The sequence below is a fragment of the Heterodontus francisci genome, chromosome 36 (genome assembly GCF_036365525.1).
Source record: "Heterodontus francisci isolate sHetFra1 chromosome 36, sHetFra1.hap1, whole genome shotgun sequence".
NCBI lineage: Eukaryota > Metazoa > Chordata > Chondrichthyes > Heterodontiformes > Heterodontidae > Heterodontus > Heterodontus francisci.
In genome coordinates, this window is record NC_090406.1 from 50,631,620 (window position 1) to 50,651,754 (window position 20,135).

At 45.0% G+C, this 20,135-nt stretch overlaps 1 protein-coding gene across 3 annotated transcripts in view; it reads right to left on the reverse strand.

Annotated features, from left to right (window-relative positions):
- Positions 1-20,135, reverse strand: part of LOC137351811 (scaffold attachment factor B1-like) — a 115,512-nt gene that overhangs the window by 33,142 nt on the left and 62,235 nt on the right. For all 3 annotated transcript variants that reach the window (XM_068016666.1, XM_068016665.1, XM_068016667.1), the window contains exons 13-14: positions 14,129-14,172; positions 11,200-11,390 (exon numbers count right to left, since the gene is read on the reverse strand). In XM_068016666.1, the coding sequence (XP_067872767.1) occupies positions 11,200-11,390; positions 14,129-14,172 (235 nt within the window). The remainder of the gene's footprint in view (positions 1-11,199; positions 11,391-14,128; positions 14,173-20,135) is intronic.

A 20,135-nucleotide genomic window follows, 5' to 3' on the forward strand; every position in this document is an offset into this window, starting at 1 on the left:
GACTAAATAGCACAGTTCTAAAGAGTGGAAAGGGATAGGGGGGACCTTGGGGCTCATGTTCATTGATCTTTGGAGAGCAATTAGCTTAGAATACAAAAGCTTGGAAGTTACGAGAAACCTTTATAGAGCTCTGCTTAGGCCACAACTAAAGTATTGCATCCAGTTCTGGTCACCACACTTTAGGAAGGATGAGTCTCCTTGAAGGTGCAGAGGAGATTTACCAGAATGGTTCCAGGACTGAGAGATTTTAGCTGCAAGGTTAGGTTGGAGAAACTGCTCTCCTTGGAGCAAAGGACATTAAGAGGAGATTTGCTGCTTATAAGAGTGGTAGAAGCAGACACGATCAATGATATAAAAAGGAAATTGGATGGGTATGTGAGGGAATAAACTTGCAGAGCTACGGGGATAAACCGGGTGAAATGGGACTTACTGGATTGCTCTAGAGAGCTGGCATGGACTCAATGGGACAAATGGCCTCCTTCAGTGCCATGATGGTGCTGTCACATGGAACTTTCAAGACTGAGATCAACAGATTTTTGAAGCCAAGTGTATCAAGGAATATGGATCAAAGGCAGATATATGGAGTTCGGTCGTAGATCAGCCATGATCACAGTGAATGGAGGAATGTGCTCGAGGGGCTAAATGGCCTCTCCTGTTCCCATATTCTTATACCTCACTACCTCCTACAGCATTCTATATTTGACTGAGTTGAAGATCTTTGTTGAGTTTACAAACAGATAAAATGCACAGGTCAATTTCTATGTTTCTCCAAGATCACCCTCAGGTTGAAGGCACTGCTGAGTTTTCACTCCTGCTGCAAAACAGCTAGTTCAGCAACTGACTTTATACCCACTGGACCGTACTTTTATATACTCCCTACCGGTTGCGTAAACATGATTTACCCACTATATGTGTAAACGGGTTTATTGCAATGACAGTGCTCTACTACAGAGATTTCCAACCAGAGAATCGGAGAGTTGGTTTGCCCAATTCTAGTCCCCCACGAGTTGGTTCTTCCCATTAGTAGTCTCCCCCGTGCATTGCGACGATTGGAATAATCTCAGATACCAAGACAGTGCATGCGCAGGCTGTCACTGTTTGCCATTTGCAACATGGATGGATGTGTTTCTCTGCTGTGGATTTATCTGGGTAAGGGCGGCACAGTGGTTAGCACTGCAGCCTCACAGCTCCAGCGACCCGGGTTCAATTCTGGGTACTGCCTGTGTGGAGTTTGCAAGTTCTCCCTGTGTCTGCGTGGGTTTTCTCCGGGTGCTCCGGTTTCCTCCCACAAGCCAAAATACTTGCAGGTTGGTAGGTAAATTGGCCATTATAAATTGCCACTAGTATAGGTAGGTGGTAGGGAAATGTAGGGACAGGTGGGGATGTGGCAGGAATATGGGATTAGTGTAGGATTAGTATAAATGGGTGGTTGATGGTCGGCACAGACTCGGTGGGCCAAAGGGCCTGTTTCAGTGCTGTATCTCTAAACTAAAACTAAAGTTTTGTTTTGATTGGGCTATTTCTATGAGCATAGAAGCATTTACTTTTAATTAAATAAAATAGGGGTAGTTAGAAATTCCTGAAAGCTAAGCTAAGCCTTCCTTTCAACCACCCACGCGGAGCCACCCTGTGTAGGTTGGAAGCCGGATGAGTGGTCGAGAAGAGACCATTTTGTCCCTCAAAATAGACGGGGAGTCATCAATGGAAACTGTGCACACCATGTGGCCTTGCAGGAGGAAGGGTGGGATGGTGCAGAAAGTAGACGTGCCATAATAAAAACAAGAAATGCTGAAAATACTAAGCAGGTCTGGCAGCATCTGTGGAGAGAGAAACAGAGTTAACGTTTCGGGTCAGTGACCCTTCTTCAGAACTGACTTGCCAGTTGCTTGGCTGCAGCAAGACTGTAACCTGTGTTGGTTTTAATATTAAGGTAACAGGAAAGAAGAGCTTTGAGAACAACTGCAGCATTGCTACTGCCACTCTACTGCAGATGTGGCAACTCAGCACAGGGTAGGGATGAAACCCTGCCCTCCTGCTCTATGGTTCAGGACTAAATCGGTGACGGTAGCATCGTGGTAATGTAGACTAGTAATCTAGAGGTCCAAATTAATGGTCTGGAGACAAGTTCAAATTCCACCACAGAAGCTAGAGGAATTCAAATTTAATTAATAAATCTGAATTAGAATGCTAACGTCAGTAATGGTGATCATGAAATTACAGGATTGTCATAAAAACCCATTTGGTTCAGGGGAAGAAATCTGTCATCCTTACCCAGTCTGGCCTATGTGACTCCTGATCTACAGCAATGTGGTTGACTCTTAACTGCTCTCTGGAACGGTGTAGCAAGCCAACCAGTTGTATCAAACCACTACAGAAAAAAAGCACCGTGGGTCTACCAACACCTGATGGAACGTCAGGGTTTGAGAAGGTGGCTCACCACCACCTTCTCAAGAGCAATTAGGGATGGGCAATAAATGCCAGCCTTGCCAACAATGCCAGGATCACAGAATGGTTACAGCACTGAAGGAAGCCATTCGGCCCATTGGGTGTGTGCTGGCTCCACGAAGGAGCAATTCACCAAGTGTCACTCCCCCCGCTTTCCACCTGTGGCCCTGCACATTCTACCTTTTTAGATAACAATCCAATTCCCTCTTGAATGCCTCGATTGAACATGCCTCCACCGCGCTCTCAGGCAGTGCATTCCAGATCCTAACCATTCGCTGCTTGAAAAAGTTTTTCCTCGTCTCCATTGATTCTTTCACCAAATAACTTAAATCTGTTCCCTCTTGGTCTCAATCCTTCACCAGTGGGAACAGTTTTTCCCAATCTACACATCCAAAACGCCTCATGATTTTGCATACTTGTGTCAAATCTCCTCTCAACCTTCTCTTCTCCAAGGAAAACAGTCCCAATTTCTCCAACCTATCCATGTCACTCAACTTCCTTATCACTGGAATCATGCTCGTGAATCTTTTCTGCATTCTCTCTAATGCCTTCACATCTCTCCTAAAGTGTGGCACTCAGAACTGGACACAATTCTCCAGTTGAGGCCGAACCTGTGTTTTGTACAAGTTTAACATAACTTCCTTGCTTTTGTACTCTGTACCCATATGAATGAAGTCTAGGATGCTGTATGCTTTACTAACCACTCTCTCATCCTGTCCTGCCACCTTCAATGAATTATGCACATATATACCCAGGTCCCTCTGCTCCTGCACTCTCTTTAGAATTGTATCCTTTATTTTATATTGTCTCCCCGTGTTCTTCCATAGAAACATAGAAAATAGGAGTAGGCCATTTGGCCCTTCGAACCTGTTCCACCATTCATCATGATCATGGCTGATCATCCAACTCAATAACCTGTTCCCGCTTTCCCCCCCCATATCCTTTGATCCCTTTCACCCCAAGAGCTATATCTAACTCCTTCTTGAAAGGACACAATGTTTTGGCCTCAACTGCTTTCTATGGTAGCGAATTCCACAGGCTCACCACTCTCTGGGTGAAGTAATTTCTCATCTCAGTCCTGAAAGTCTAAGGATACGGGGTAAACCTATGACCCCTGGTTCTGGACTCCCCCTCCATCGGAAACATCCTTCCTGCACCTACCCTGTCAAGTCCTGTTAGAATTTTATCGGTTTCTGAGATTCCCCCTCACTCTTCTGAACTCCAGCGAATAGAATCCTAACCGACTCAATCTCTCCTCATCCACCAGTCCCGCCATCCCAGGAATCAGTCTGGTAAACCTTCGCTGCACTCCCTCTATAGCAAGAACATCCTTCCTCAGATAAGGAGACCAAAACTGCACACAATATTCCAGTTGTGGCCTCACCAAGGCCCTGTATAATTGCAGCAAGGCATCGCTTTCATCATTCTTCCTACAAAAATAATTTCACTTCAATATATTTCCTCTGCCACTTGTCTGCCCATTCCACCAATCTATGTCCTTTTGAAGTTCTACACTATCCTCCTCACTGCTCACAATGTTTCCAAGTTTCATATCAACTGCAAATTTTGAAATTGTGCCCTGTATACCAAGGTCTTGGTCATGAATATACATCAGGAACAGCAAGTGTCCTAACACTGACCCTGGGTGAACTCCACTACAAAACTTCCTCCAGTCTAAAAGACATCCATTAACCACTACTCTCTGTTTCCTGTCACTCAAAAAATTTCATATCCACATTGCTACTATCCCTTTTATTCCATGAGCTAGATGCAGGAAGGATGTTCCCAATGGCAGGGGAGTCCAAGACCAGGGGTCACAGTCTAAGGATAAGGGGTAAGCCATTTAGAACTGAGATGAGGAGAGATTTCTTCACCCAGACGCCAATGCGAGAAGTATAACAGGTAAGGCAGATGAACTTAGAGCTTGGATTAGTTCTTGGAAATATGATGTTGTTGCTATTACAGAGACTTGGTTGAGGGAAGGACAGGATTGGCAGCTAAATGTTCCAGGCTTTAGAAGCTTCAGGCGGGATAGAGGGGGATGTAAAAGGGGTGGGGGAGTTGCATTACTGGTTAAGGAGAATATCACAGCTGTACTGCGGGAGGACACCTCAGAGAGGTCCTGCAGCGAGGCAATATGGGTGGAGCTCAAGAATAGGAAGGGTGCAGTCACGATGTTGGGGGTTTACTACAGGCCTCCCAACAGCCAGCGGGAGGTAGAGGAGCAGATATGTAGACAGATTTTGGAAAGATGTAAAGGTAACAGGGTTGCAGTGGTGGGTGATTTTAACTTCCCCAATATTGACTGGGACTCACTTAGTGCTAGGGGCTTGGATGGGGCAGAATTTGTAAGGAGCATCCAGGAGGGCTTCTTGAAACAGTATGTAGATAGTCCAACTAGGGATGGGGCCATTCTGGACCTGGTATTGGGGAATGAGCCCGGCCAGGTGGTCGAAGTTTCAGTGGGGGAGCATTTCGGAAGCAGCGACCATAATTCCATAAGTTTTAAGGTACTTGTGGATAAGGATAAGAGTAGTCCTCAGGTGAAGGTGCTAAATTGGGGGAAGGCTAATTATAACAATATTAGGCAGGAACTGAAGAATTTAGATTTAGCATCCTAAATTCTGACTACAGGATCTTTCTGTCTATGTTGTTGGTACCAATGTGGACCATGATTGCTGGCTGTTCACCCTCCTCCCTCAGGGTGCTCTGCAGCCAGCCAGTGACGGCCTTGACCCTGGCACCAGGGAGGCAACTCCAACCTGGATTCACGTCTGTGGCCGCAGAAACACCTGTCTAGTCCCCTATCAAATCTCCTATCACTACTGCTCTTCTAGTCTTCTTTGTGCCCTCGTGTACAGCTGAGCCAACTGTGGTTCCATGGATTTGGTTCTGGCTGCACTCCCCAGAAGAACCATCATTCTCATCAGTATTCAGAACTGTGCACTTATTGCAGTCAGATACATTCAGGGAACTCCTGCCCTACCTATTTCTTCTTGTCTGTCTGGTGGCCACCCATTCCCTCCCTGCCAGCATACTCGAGCTGCTGAGTGACCACATCTATAGAAGTGCTACCCACGAAGCTCTCAACCTCACGGATGCACCGCAGTGACGCTAGCTGTTGTTCAGGCTCCGAACTGCTGATGACACTTGTTGCACATATGGTTATCTAGGACACGGGAAGCATCCTAGATGTGCACTTGAGATCGGAGCAGCCCTACCATTTATCTATTAGATAATAAACCTACTACTTAAACTCACTTCCCTTCTGCTGGTGTCACTTAAATATAGGGAAGCCAACTGGATGCTTTACTTAAACTTTTTAATCTCCCAGCTGCTCAGATCTGCTCCTGAACTTTGGAGAAAGGGAAACACAGCAGCAATCAACTCATGGTTTTCCTGTGATGTCACTGATTTCTTTTTCTCCACTTTTTTCAAACTCCGGCACGCCCCCGGAACACTGCTGCTGCTGTCTCCTCAGGTAAGTGATGGGCACTGCTCCTCGTCCTCAATGGATCTTCTCCCCAGTGCTATTGATTCCTTCCAGGTCCATTCCAGCTCCCAATTCTCTCAACCCAAGAATGAATTAAAAAAAACACACTGCAAGGTACATCTACCAACTGAGTCAGTGGAGAGAATGCATATGCCATGTGGCCTTGGCAGGCTGGGTGGGGGAGGGGGGGGGGGGGAAAGAGAGGGAAGAGAAAGGGGGATGAAAAGAAACAAAGAGCCTTGCTGGTCTCTGGGCCTGTGGCAAGACTCTAACAATCGGGATCCAATGTGATTCGCTCCATAAATGTCTTCAATTTGAGCGAATAGCTGAAGGCACTATCACGCTTTTCCTTGTGCCTCAGATTCAAAGCTTTATATTCGTGGCCATGTGCTGCTTTGACGGACAGATAGGCCTAGCCTGGGCGCTCATGTCCTCTGATGATACCACTGGCTATTTGTGAAGGGGTGGAGAGGAGGAAAGAGAAGGGCTGTGTTTGTGACTAAAAGATTTATAGTAATGTTGGGTGGGTAAAGTCACTCAAGGCCCTATTTATTTCTCTATTTTTCTCACATGCCAGCTACTATTACTGCTGTGGTTAATTCAAGTCACTGGCTTTCAGTCCTCTGTTAGGGATTGATATTGAAATAAGTAGTACTATTTCCAAAATGGCATACGGAGACCTGGATTTTTATTTTTTCATGGGATGTGGGCTTCGCTGGCTAGGCCAACATTTGTTGCCCATCCCAATTGCCCTTGAGAAGGTGGTGGTGAGCCGCCTTCTTGAACCGCTGCAGTCCATCTGGTGTGGGTACACCCACAGTGCTGTTAGGAAGGGAGTTCCAAGATCCTGACCCAGTGACAGTGAAGGAACAGCAATATAGTTCCAAGTCAGGATGGTGTGTGGCTTGGAGGGGAACTTGCAGGTGGTGGTATTCCCATACATCTGCTGCCCTTGTCCTTCTAGATGGTAGAGGTCATGAGTTGGAAGGTGCTGTCGAAGGAGAGTTGTTGCAGTGCATCTTATATATGGTACACACTGCTGCCACTGTGTTCCGGTCGTAGAGGAAGTGAATGTTTAAATTGGTGAATGGGTGCCAATCAAGTGGACTGCTTTGTCCTGGATGGTGTTGAGCTTCTTGAGTGTTGTTGGAACCGCACTCATCCAGGCAAGTGGAGAACATTTCACCACACTCCTGACTTCTGCTTTGTAGATGGTGGACAGGCTTTGGGGAGTCAGGAGGCGAGTTACTCGCCTAGAATTCACAGTCTCTGGCCTTCTCTTGTAGCTACAGCATTTATATGGCTAGCCCAGTTCAGTTTCTGGTCAGTGGTCACCCCCACCATATTGATAGTGGGTTATTCAGCAACGATAATGCCATTGAATGTCCAGTCTGATCATGTGTGCACAAAACAAGTCTGTTGTGAGCACTGTGCTTGCTGCAACTGGTTCATTTTCTGTTAAGTCAATGGTCAAAGGGTGGAGCAGACTTTGAGCAGCAAATGGGCACAGAAAGTAAATTTATGACGTAACAAATTCTTCTGTGCGTAGCTGCTATTTCAGCAAGAGCAAGAAACATTACTAAGAATAGGAAAAGTTATTGTAAATGCACATAATACCAGATATGGATAAACTATTAACAATTATCAGCTTCAAAACAACAAAACCCAAAGATGAGGAGGAATTTCTTCAGAGGGTGGTGAATCTTTGGAATTCTCTACCTCAGAGTGCTGTGGAGGCTCAGTCATTGAGTATGTTCAAGACAGAGATAGATAGATTTCTAGATATTAAAGATGTCAAAGGAAACGAGGATAGTGCAGAAAAACGGCTTTGAAGTAGAAGATTGGCCATGATCTTGTTGAATGGCGGAGCAGGCTGGATGGGCCGAATGGTCTACCCCTGCTCCTATTTCCTATGTTTCAATGTCACGACGTGTAGTTTTGCACTGCTTTGACTGACTGCATGGCAATGATTTTGTTATACAACCTGATGAATCCATAGACATCTCTAAAATGTTTGATTTAATTGCCTATATTCAGTATGTGTAGGCTAAGGGAATAAAAGACAGGTTCTTTGTAAAACAAAAAGTCAAGACACACTGAATAAAACTATGCAAGGTGGCAGAACTCAATGCTTTGCCCAATGTGAAAGAATTGATGCAATGTGAAATTACAAGCCTGAAAAGTTTTGCCTGGGAGGGGACTATGGGTATGTCTGAGTTCCTACATTCTATCATTCAAGAAAAAAAATGTTGACTTTGAAGTAATCAAATCACAGCTGGTAACGCATCTCTCTGGTTTACCCAACAAATTTAATGCTATTTTTCAGAACTCTCAATGGAACAAATCAACTAAACATCTGCATTACAAGGCCGTTTCTTAAGAAAACTGAAGCTAAACTGCCACCCTCTGTCCCAAAGCTATTAAAGAGCTCACTAACATTTCAGTCAGCTCCCTCAGAACCAAGTTCAGTGAAATGCTGGAGACATGTTGCTGTGAATGCTCCAATGAATTCAGCACTGAAAGTGTTGGTCCCATTTAGTACAACCTCTGGATCTTGAGCGAATACATCATTGACAACAAAGTACTGAGTTAGAATGAAAGTTGACCATGCCATGCACTTGTCAAAGATATTTCCACATCTTGACCAAACTATTGTCAGTATCAGCAAGTTTCACATTAAGCAAAACAAAAACTAAAATTAATATATATTCTTAAATGTATAATTTTTATATTAAAAAAATTACCAATGTTACAGTGGGTTTCTAGATTTTTTTTCCCGAACACGAGGGGTCCTGGGAAGCAAAAGTTGAGAACCCTTTGCCATGCAGACCCCCACCTGCCAAGAATGAGGCACATTAACTTCAGCATATGAACATTAATTTTAAACTGTTACTGCAGTGAAGAAACGACTTCTAAAGAGATCACCAGACATTTGGGCTGGAAGTACTTTTGCATGCAAAGGACTATTCCCTGATCCAATTAACCCAATTGGATTTTCATCACCAGACGTTGAAGGCGTAAGGAAGAGCATTCCAAGGACTGCTAAGATGATGCAATCTACAAATGCAGAAGTGGTTAAGCCAGTTAGTCACATGACTGGCTAAGCCAGTTAGTCACATGACTGGCCTGCTGGCCAACTTGGGTTTTTATTTGTGCCACACAGAAAAGAATTCAGAAGGCAGTTTTTGCAACTGAAGTTGGAACAAGGAAGCCTCTTTCCTGGCTGTCTCTCTTTCGCTTTCTCCCAAGTCACCGGACCCATGGAAGACACGTAAACTTCAAGATAGGAAAGATTCCTACATTGAAACAAGTTGAAGCGTGAACTGGGTTCCAACAAATTGCAGATTTACCAGCAACTACAGACTCCACATTGAACTCAAAGGACAGTAAATAACTAACAGATATTGCCTCAAACTTTTCCCCTTTATTCTTTCTACTTTTTCTGTCTCTATCTGCTTGTGTTTATCACGTATGCGTGGTCGTGTCGCATATTCGTAGTCGTTAACTGGATTAGAGTTTATGAATAAACTTCCATCTTTCTTGTTTAAATCTAAGGAAACCTGTCTGATTTCTTTGTCTCACAATTGGAGCAGTGAAAAAGGATTCACTGAGGAGGAGCTAAAAACAGTGTGACTAAAAGTAAACCGTTACGGTTAAACCAGGCAAAGGCGGAGAGTGAATCCCTAAACGCCTTCTCACCTGGTCGTAACACCTTGCTCTACGATATACTGTAGATTACTAGTGAAGATAACAAACAATGCAACTGGGTTTATTTAACCATACAAACTGTAATTTCACACCACTTATAGGAGATTAAAAGTATTTAAGTACATGAACAGCAACTGGACATTAAAGAAGTGCTATTTATGTTGAATAAAAACAAAGTGCTGGAAATAGTCAGCCAGTCTGGTAGCATCTGTGGAGAAAGAAGCAGAGTTAGCGTTTCAGGTCTGTGACCTTTCATCAGAACTGGCAAAGGTTAGAAAAGAATTTGAACCTATGCCAGTTCTGATGAAAGATCACAGATGTGAAACATTAACTCTGCTTCTCTCTCCACAGATGCTGCCAGACCTGAGTATTTTCCAGCATTTAGTTTTTATTTCAGATTTCCAGCATCTGCAGTATTTTGCTTTTATTATGCTATTTATGTTTGTTCTTGCATTCAGTGGACCTTAAATAGGTGTGAACTGGTGAGTAAACACAGCTACTAACATACAAAATAAACTGAACTACAGCTTTCTGTTAAAATGCTATCACCAGCAACTTTGAAACTGACATCAATGCAAATAGTTTAAGATTTTCGCTTTTTGGTCAATATAAGCGACTGCTCCTTTTAAGCAATGACACTGATAACGGCTGAATATTCTTTTTGGGTGGGGGGGGGGGGAGGGGTTGGGGGGGGCAGAGCAGTTTGAGAGATTATACCACTGCAGCTTCAGCAGAAGGTCTGCAGAAACCCCGATAAAATGGTGTTTCACGAGGGTTTCTGCACATCATTCGTCAAAGGGCGGCACAGTGGCGCAGTGGCTAGCACCGCAGCCTCACAGCTCCAGCGACCCAGGTTCAGTTCTGGGTACTGCCTGTGCGGAGTTTGCAAGTTCTCCGTGTCTGCGTGAGTTTCCGCCGGGTTCTCCAGTTTCCTCCCACAGCCAAAGACTTGCAGGTTGATAGGTAAATTGGCCATTGTAAATTGCCCCGAGTGTAGGTAGGTGGTAGGAGAATGGTGGGGATGTGGTAGGGAATATGGGATTAATGTAGGATTAGTATAAATGGGTGGTCGTTGGTCGGCACAGACTCGGTGGGCCGAAGGGCCTGCTTCAGTGCTGTATCTCTAAATAAAGTTACAGCAGCTTATCAGGAAAACCCACCCCAGGCAATTCAACCCAAGCGCTTGGCAAATACTGATTTGCTTCGCTCTTGACTTGTAACATTGCAACCTTGGCTATGTGCAGATTCAACGCCGAAACAGCAGATTCAACTTCTGCTGTGGGTCATGGTGAAGAGGTTCTCAGTACTCTTGCTATCTATTTTGAACTGCTCCTCTCTGACATTACATGAATTGTGTCCTTAAATTCGTATGTAAAATTACATAATTTTTCTGACTAAACAAGAGAATGAGGAATAAAAACAAGAAATGCTGGAACCACTCAGCAGGTCTGGCAGCATCTGTGGAAAGAGAAGCAGAGTTAACGTTTCGGGTCAGTGACCCTTCATCGGAACTGGAATGAGGACCTTAGTTAGATGCAGCAAGTTGAACTGACCTGTGTGCCTCAATTTCCCAGAGGTCTCTTTTATAGTCCCAATGGCGTTCTCGACCCCGTTCTCGATCCCGATCCCGATCTCGTTCCCGCTCCCGTTCTCGATCTCTCAGTGCTATCAGTTTCTTAAAAGATACAAAAGCTCTTCTTCTATCTCTGCTACGAGATCTTCTGTGTTGACTCCTGGATCTTGTCTGTTTTCCCACAGAAAGTAAGTAATGGAAGGTTAACGCCAGCTCAAGACTCAATTCACTGGCACACTGAACGCCCAAATTGTACATGTTTTGAGTCATTTGCAATGCAGCCACTTAATAAGTGCAATATAATCATGCCAACCCGTTAGCTGATACAACACTTGAAAAAACAATCCTTTAACTTAATGCAGGTAGGTAAGTGGACAACATCCCATGATTCCTGTCAGCTTTGCTGCCTAATGGAAAATACTAGGTATTTTGTACTTAAAGCCAGCTGCAGAACTTGAATATTTAAGATCAGGGCAAGAACAGCAGTGACTAAAAGCCAAGACTGTCAAAACCAACAATGAAGAACTTGGTCACCCTAAGTGTCAGGATGAAGATCTAACTGCGGGTTTAATCATTCTTGAATATATCCATGGAACAAAGCAATAAGGGAAGCAAATGTAGGAGAAAAATAATACAGGAAAACACTCCCTCATCCCATCGCCCCATCACTGGCAGCCTGTCTTCAGCCATCTAGGCCTTATACACTGAAATGCCCCCCCCCCCACCCTCCTTTAAGGCCTCTTTAAAAACAAGCTCTTCAACCTCCCACAGCCAAAGACTTGCAGGTTGATAGGTTAATTGGCCATTATAAATTGCCCCTAGTATAGGTAGGTGGTAGGGAAATACAGGGACAGGTGGGGATGTGGTAGGAATGTGGAGTTAGTAATAGGAGTAGGGTTAGTGTAAGTGGGTGGTTGATGGTCGGCACAGACTCGGTGGGCCGAAGGGCCTGTTTCAGTGCTGTATCTCTAAACTAAACTAAACCGTTGGTCACTATCTTTGTTGATTTAGTGTCTATTTATGTCTGATTATGATTCTGTGAAGCACCTTGGGACATCTTTTTATGCTAGAGGTGTTGTACAAATTCAACTTGTTATTGTTAGCTTAGATTATATTAGTCTAATCTGCAGTATTTTGTAACTCAGCATTCAGCAAGTAAAATTTGATCAGTTTTAATCTGTTGAATCTCTGGTCTGTGCATAATATTTTCTGCCTTTATGAAGCATGGGAAAGGACCATGAAGTTACACTCAGCTCAGTCAAATACTGCTTCTGAGATCACTGTTAATCCCTGGGTCCACATACAATTGAAATGACATCTTTTGGCTTGCAATGTAAGTCAAGCAAGTTTACTTATGTAAACTGCCATCAGGCTGTTCATGTTGAAAGCACCAAACCAACAATATAATTTAGGTTTTTCACAATCCATGTAGTCTCCGAGTAATATACTCCAACATATTACCACCTAATGTTGATTTGAGATTTCCACACCACCCTGTCTTACATGGAAGATTGCTATTCCCCAGAAGCTAAAAATTATCCAAAATAACTCCTGTGTTGCTCCAAAACCCCTACATTTAATCCACTATCTATAAATAAACTATTAGATGCATCTGTTCCCAAGCAGGCTCAACACAGGAATACAAATACGCTATTACATGGAAACAGGCCATTTGGCCAAACCAGTTCACATTGATGTTTGCCCTCCACGTGAGCAAACGGCTATATTCACATTTAGCTGCCCATTCTTGTATTCCTTCAATCCCTATTCCTTCACCAATACAATGTGGGCTAACACTCCAGTGCAGTACTAAGGAAATAATGCACTGTTGGAGGTACTATCTTTCAGATGAGATATTAAACCAAGGCTTCATCTGCCCCTTCAGATGGGCATAAAAGATCCCATGATATTATTCAAAGACGACCAGGGCAATTCTCCCTGGTGTCCTGTTAAATATTTATCCCCCAACCAAAATCACTGAAACAGATTATCTGGTCATGTATCTAATTGCTGTTTGTGGGACCTTGCTGTGTGCAAATTGGCTGCCATATTTCCTACATTACAATGACCAGAGAGTCAGAGTCAATAAAATACTTTATTTGAAGTCAAGTGTTTTGGAATGTCTTGTAGTCACATAAGACAATATATAAATGCAAGGTTGTTCTTTCTTGTATCCACCTATACAGTCAAACCTTGACTACTGACATAGATTTTGCCTCAACCACGAACCCTGGAAGTGAATGCCACAGCCTCAATTCTGACTACGTTTCACCTGCCTTCTGCACTAAATCTCTTGCATTTAATCTTATATCTATGGCCCCTCGTTCTCAACTCAACAACTGGGAGCAGTCTGCTTCGATCTACCCCATCCTTTCATAATTTCTAAGCAATACGTTAGCCTAGTATCCAATTAAAAATAATCAGATACTAAAACCACAAGGGTTAACTTGTGGAGCCCTGTTAAATACGAACAAGTGGCATGTGTCCACTGAAGATAGCATGTCTATGGGATATTTGTTTTGTGTCATCACAACAGAACAACTTTTTTGAGAAAGTTGATCAGAAACAAAACACACTGATATTTAAAGAAGAAATCAGGCAGACTTTTCGATGAAAGAGTCAAACAATTCAGATGGTGCCACGCTGCATGACCTGGGAAACCCTCGTGCCTGAAATGCCAAAGTTGGTCATCCCTAAGCAAAAACATACAAGCTGTTTCAGCTACTCAGATTAGCTCAACGTGATGCTCCTCTACGCTTCAGATCATAGGAACTATTGTGACAGGGCAGCATGAAAGTTTATCTCTTTCAGCTGGAGCGCACTACAATATAGACATGCAACAAAGGCCCTTTGCGTTCAACTACAGTAACTGTAAAGCCAGAATGCTTTTACACTGCTCAAGAACCTACCCTTCTTCTTTCTTGACTTCTCCTCCTCACTGAATCTCGATTTCCTGGAGAAAAATCAGAAAAGAACTCATTAAAAATGCAACCACTAAAGTGCTTTTCATTCCAAACAAAACTTGACTTATCACAATATTTGTTGGGCACACAATGCAAAGTTCCTTGATCTTAGCAGGTGATGGATTACAAATTAAGAGTCCCAGAATTAACAGATTTTTGCTATTAATGCTAAGCTATTCAGACTGGAGGGAGGTGTACATTTGTGTCGCCCAGCGGTATTAAGACCGCTGCTCATTTTTACATTTACATTAATGATCTGGACATGGGTATATACAGCATAACTTCAAAGTTTGCAGATGATACAAAATGCAGAAATACAGTAAACAATAAGGAAGATACAAACATACTTCAGGACGCTGATAAACTTTGTGAAATGGGCAGACGTACCAGGTGAAATTTAACAGAGAAGTGTGAAGTGATACATTTTGGCAGAAAGAATGAAGAGAGGCAATACTAACTAAATCGTTCAATTTTAAAGAGGGTGCAGGACAAGTTGAGGCTGTTAAAAATAATACTGAATCCTTGGCTTTATTAACAGAGGAATACAGTACAAAAATAAGGAAGCTATGATGCTACGACAACACCTCCCAACCCTGCGACCTCTACCACCTAGAACAGGAGTCTGCAACCTATCACTCATTAAGGGCTCATGCAGCTCCCGACCTAGATCCAGTGAGCCTATTTTAATGGTAATTAAATGGCTTGTTTTTTTTAAAAACTTTTCTCAACATTGTACTTGTGAGACATTATCAATTAACAACCTTTTTGAAAAAAACATTTTAAATGTTGTTGAAATGTGTCTGTCTTGTTTATCATTACCATAGGCATTTGAATAACAGCATTGCTGCACAAACAGGCATGGCTATAGAAGTATGCATCTGCCTTGGCCTACAGAATGACACAGAATGAGAAGAAGGGTGACACAGAGGAGGACAAGCTGCTCAAAGAGGGAGGAGGAGGGGGAGGAGGGGGAGTAGTGCTATTAACCAGGGTGTTCAGGGAGCAATTCTCCTACCTGAACCTCAGCAGGAACAGTGTGTCAGATATCCTCATTTCATGCAGGACTTACTCACTGAAATCTGACACATACTGCAACCTCAGAGCAGGGCCAGGACAGCACTGCTAGTTGCCGCGAAGATGACCTTGGTTATGAACTTGTGCGTGGTTGGCTCCTTCCAGGCTGCAGCAGGCGAAATTTGCAACATCTATTCACTGGAGGTCACAGAATCTGTGTTCCAAGAGAGCTCTCTTGCCACAGAAAAGCAGGTGGAGCAAGCACATGGCTTCATGAAGATTGCAGTCTTCCCCATGGTGCAGGGTGCCAAGTAGCCATTGACTACACGCATGCTGCTTTGCAGGTGTCGCCCATCAACTTTGAGATGTACCACAACTGAAAGGGATTCCACTCCCACAACATCCAGCTGATGTATGACTATACGCAGTGCATCATGCGGGTCAACGCTGAGGATCAACTAATCACCCTTGTGCATTCACTTCAGTGTGCCTTTCCCTGTTCTACTGTCTTAAGCAGTTCAACTGCAGCTGCGTCATGACTGCAGCAAGGCTGGAGGAAGAATGCTGACTTTCAACAGGGCAGACTCCAGATGGTGTTGAAGGACAACCTCAAGCAGCTCTAGTCTGAGTAAGCCCTGCTTGGGACTGCACTTTCTGAGCAGTGGCAGCAGCACTCTGGCTGATGGGCAAAAGCAAGGTACTGGCAGAGTGGTAGTGGTGAGAGGATAAATGTCATTCTTAGAGAGGACAGCAGGTTCGAACTCCACAGTGTCACTGCCACTCCCCTGGGGTAGCATCTCAGAAATCTGAGAAATGCTGTTGGAGGAGATTGCTGGACTGCTCTGATATCCTGCAAGCCGTTTAAACACTGGCATCTATGCTATGACGACAGCAGTCTGAGTTTGCTTGGCAGCAAACTGAGCCTCCATGATAGCAATCCAAGCTTGCATGGCAACAAGCTTTTTTTTTCAGGGGATGTGGACATCGCAGGCTATGCCAGCATTTATTGCCCATCCTTAATTGCCCTTGGCAAGGTGGTGAACCACTTCTTGAACTGCTGCCGTCCTTGGAGTGTAGGTACACCCACAGTGCTGTAAGGAAGGGAGTTCCAGGATTTGACCCTGTCACAGTGAAGGAATGGCGATATAGTTCCAAGTCAGGATGGCGTGTGGCTTGGAGGGGAACTTGCTGCTGCCCTTGCCCTTCTAGGTGGTAGAGGTCGCGGGTTTGTAAGGTGCTGCCGAAGGAGCCGCCGAAGGAGCCTTGGTGAGTTGTTGCAGTGCATCTTGCAGATGGTACACACTGCTGTCACTGTGTGTCGGTGATGAAGGGAGTGAAGGTTGAAGGTGATGGATGAGGTTCCAATCGAGCAGGCTGCTTTGTCCTGGATGGTGTCGAGTTTCTTCAGTGCACCCAGCCAGGCAAGTGGACAGTATTCCATTGTCAGTTCTGAAGAAGGGTCACTGACCTGAAACGTTAACTCTACTTCTCTCTCCACAGATGCTGCCAGACCTGAGTATTTCCAGCATTTCTTGTTCTTATTTCAGATTTCCAGCATCTGCAGTATTTTGCTTTTATTTTAGAATTCCATCATACTCCTGACGTGTTCCTTGTAGGTGGTGGACAGGTGGGGAGATACTCGCCACAGAATTCCCAGCCTCTGACCTGCTTTTGTAGCCACTGCATGCATGTGGCTGGTCCAGTGCAGTTTCTGGTCAATGGTGACCCCCCCCCCCCCAGAATGCTGATAGTGGGGGATTCAGCGATAGTAATGCCACTGAACATCAAGGGAGATGGTTAGATTCTCTCTTGTTGGAGATGGTCATTGCCTGGCACTTGTGTGGTACAATGTTACTTGCCACTTATCAGACCAAGCCTGGATGTTGTCCAGGTTTTGCTACATATGGACATGGGCTGCTTCAGTATCTGAGGAGTTGCAAATGGTGCTGAACATTTGTGCAATCAGTGAACATCCCCACTTCTGACCTAATGATGAAAGGAAGGTCATTGATGAAGCAGCTGAAGATGGTTGGGACTAGGATACTACCCTGAGGAATTCCTGCAGTGATGTCTGGGACTGAGATGAGTGACCTCCAACAACCACAACCATCTTCCTTTGTGCTAGGTATGACTCCAACCAGCAGAGCGTTTTCCCCGATTCCTACTTAGTCCAGTTTTGCTAGGGCTCCTTGATGCCATACTAGTCAAATACTGCCTTGATGTCAAGGGCAATCACTCTCACCTCATCTTCTGATTTCAGCTGTTTTGTCCATGTTTGGACCAAGACTGTAATGATGTCAGGAGCTGAGTGGCCCTGGCGGAACCCAAACTGAGCATTAGTAAGATTATTGCTGAGCAAGGAACGCTTAATAGCACCGTCAACGACACCTTCCATCATTTGCTGATGATCGGAAGTAACTGATAGGGCGGTAATTGGCCAGGTCGGATTTGTCCTGTTTTTATTTTGTGCACGGGATTGTACCTGGGCAATTTTCCACATTGCTGGGTAGATGCCAGTGTTGTCACTGTAATGGAACAGCTTGGCTATGGACGTGGCTAGTTCTGGAGCACAATCTTCAGTACTATTGCCGGAATGTTGTCAAGGTCCATAGCCTTTGCAGTATCCAGTGACATCAGCTGCTTCTTAATATCACGTGGAGCGAATCGGATTGGCTGAAGACTGGCATCGGTGATGCTAGGGACCTCAGGAGGTCGTCGAGATAGCTTATCCAGTTGGCACTTCTGGCTGAAGATGGTTGCAAATGCTTCAGCTTTGTCTTTTGCACTGATGTGCTGAGCTCCCCCGATCATTGGAGCCTCCTTCTCCTGTCAGTTGTTTAATTGTCCACCACCATTCACGACTGGATGCAGCAGGACTGCAGAGCTTAGATCAGATACGTTGGTTATGGGATCACTTTGCCCAGTTTACCACATGCTGCTTCTGCTGTCTGGCATGCAATGTGTCCTGTGTTGTAGCTTCACCAGGCTGACAACACATCAGGTATGCCTGATGCTGCTCCTGGCACGCCCTCCTGCACTCTTCATTGAACCAGGGTTGTTCCCCCGACTTGATGGTAATGGTAGAGTGGGGGATATGCCAGGTTATAGATTGTCATCCCAATTAGCACAGTGGTAGTGCCACGCAGCACGATGGTGGGTACCCTTAGTGTGAAGTCGGAACGTTGTCTCCACAAGGACTGCGGTGTCACTCCTACCAATACTGTCATGGACAGGTGCATCCAAGGCAGGCAGATTGGTGAGGACAAGGTGGCATATGGGTTTTTCCCTCTTGTTGGTTCCCTCACCATCTGCTGCAGACCCGGTCTAGCAGCTATGTCCTTTAAGACTCGGCCAGTTTGGTCAGCGGTGGTACTACCGAGCCACTCTTGGTGATGGACATTGAAGTCCCCCACCCAGAGTACATTCTGCGCCCTTGCTACCCTCAGTGCTTCCTCCAAGTGGTGTTCAACATGGAGGAGTACTGATTCATCAGCTGAGAGAGGGCAGTAGGTGGTAATCAGCAGGAGGTTTCCTTGCCCATGTTTGACCTGATGCCATGAGACTTCATGGGGGTCCAGAGCCAATGTTGAGGACTCTTAGGGCCACTCACTCCCGACTGTATACCACTGTACTGCCACCTCTGGTGGGTCCATCCTGCTGGTGGGACATGACATACCCAGGAATGGTGATGGTGGCATCTGGGACATTGCCTGCAAGGTACGATTCCGTGATTATGACTATGTCAGGCTGTTGTTTGACTAGTTTGTGGCACAAGCCCCCAGATGTTAGTAAGGAGGACTTTGCAGGGTCAACAGGGCTGGGTTTGCCATTGTCGCTTCCGGTGCCTTGGTCGATGCCGGGTGGTCTGCCTGGTTTCATTCTGTTTTATTGACTTCGTAGCGGTTAGATACAACCGAGTGGCTTGCTAGGCCATTTCACAGGGCATTTAAGAGTCAACCACATTGCTGTGGGTCTGGAGTCACATGTAGGCCAGATCAAGTAAGGGAGATAGATTTCCTTCCCTAAAGGACATTAGCGAAGTTTATCTTGCATGACTTCAGTTTTAAGCTTCCGCTGCAGCATCCAGCCATTGGGTGCCTTCTGCTTGTGCTGCAAAGGAAGCTGAGATACCATCAGATGCTGCCTCACAGTTGACACCGCAAGTGTGACCTTGGAGTTGGCCACCACTTGGTTGGAAAGGATGGGCTCCTGCCGGATGCCTCCATGCTTTTCACTGACTAGAGGTTTTCTGGCAGGCCTGCCAATGCACAAAGCATCAGCTTGCTTCTGATGGATACCCTATCAAAGTCTTCTGCAGTAGAACTTGTGTGCGGCCTCACCCTCCAAGCTTCACTTGTTCCTGAACCTGGCTGCTGTCACTTATGCCTGGTGTCTCATCACATGTAGACCCCACCTCTAAGCTGTTCTCTAAAGTACATGCACTGTCAGTTTCTGAGCATGGGGGTGGAAGTGTGAGAGTGAGTGACCACGTTACTTTATCACTGACTTCCTGCTCTTCCATCACTGCTTGAACAGATTTCAGATCTTGGGTAACTGAAAGGAGAAAGGCACAAGGGTAGGCTTGTGGAGAGGGAAAGTTAGAGGTGCACGCTTACACCAGCTGCAGCTTGTACATCAGAAGCGACTGTCGGATGAGAGGAAAGTGGGATGGTAGAAGGAATATTAGATATGCATATTCGTTCATCTTCAATCGTTTCAGCCCCAGCGCTCCAAAAATGGCAGTAGCAAGGCTTCCAGTGCAGCATTGGAAAATCTTGGAGCCCACTTTCTACCATGCTATTCTGTGTCTTTCCCATGTCAAAATCATTTTTAGAATGACTTCCAGCAGCTGCTCCAGCCACAATGCACCTCCCCTTTAAGTAGTGCAGGCCGACTTTCAGTAGTTTAGTTTAGTTTTAGTTTAGAGATACAGCACTGA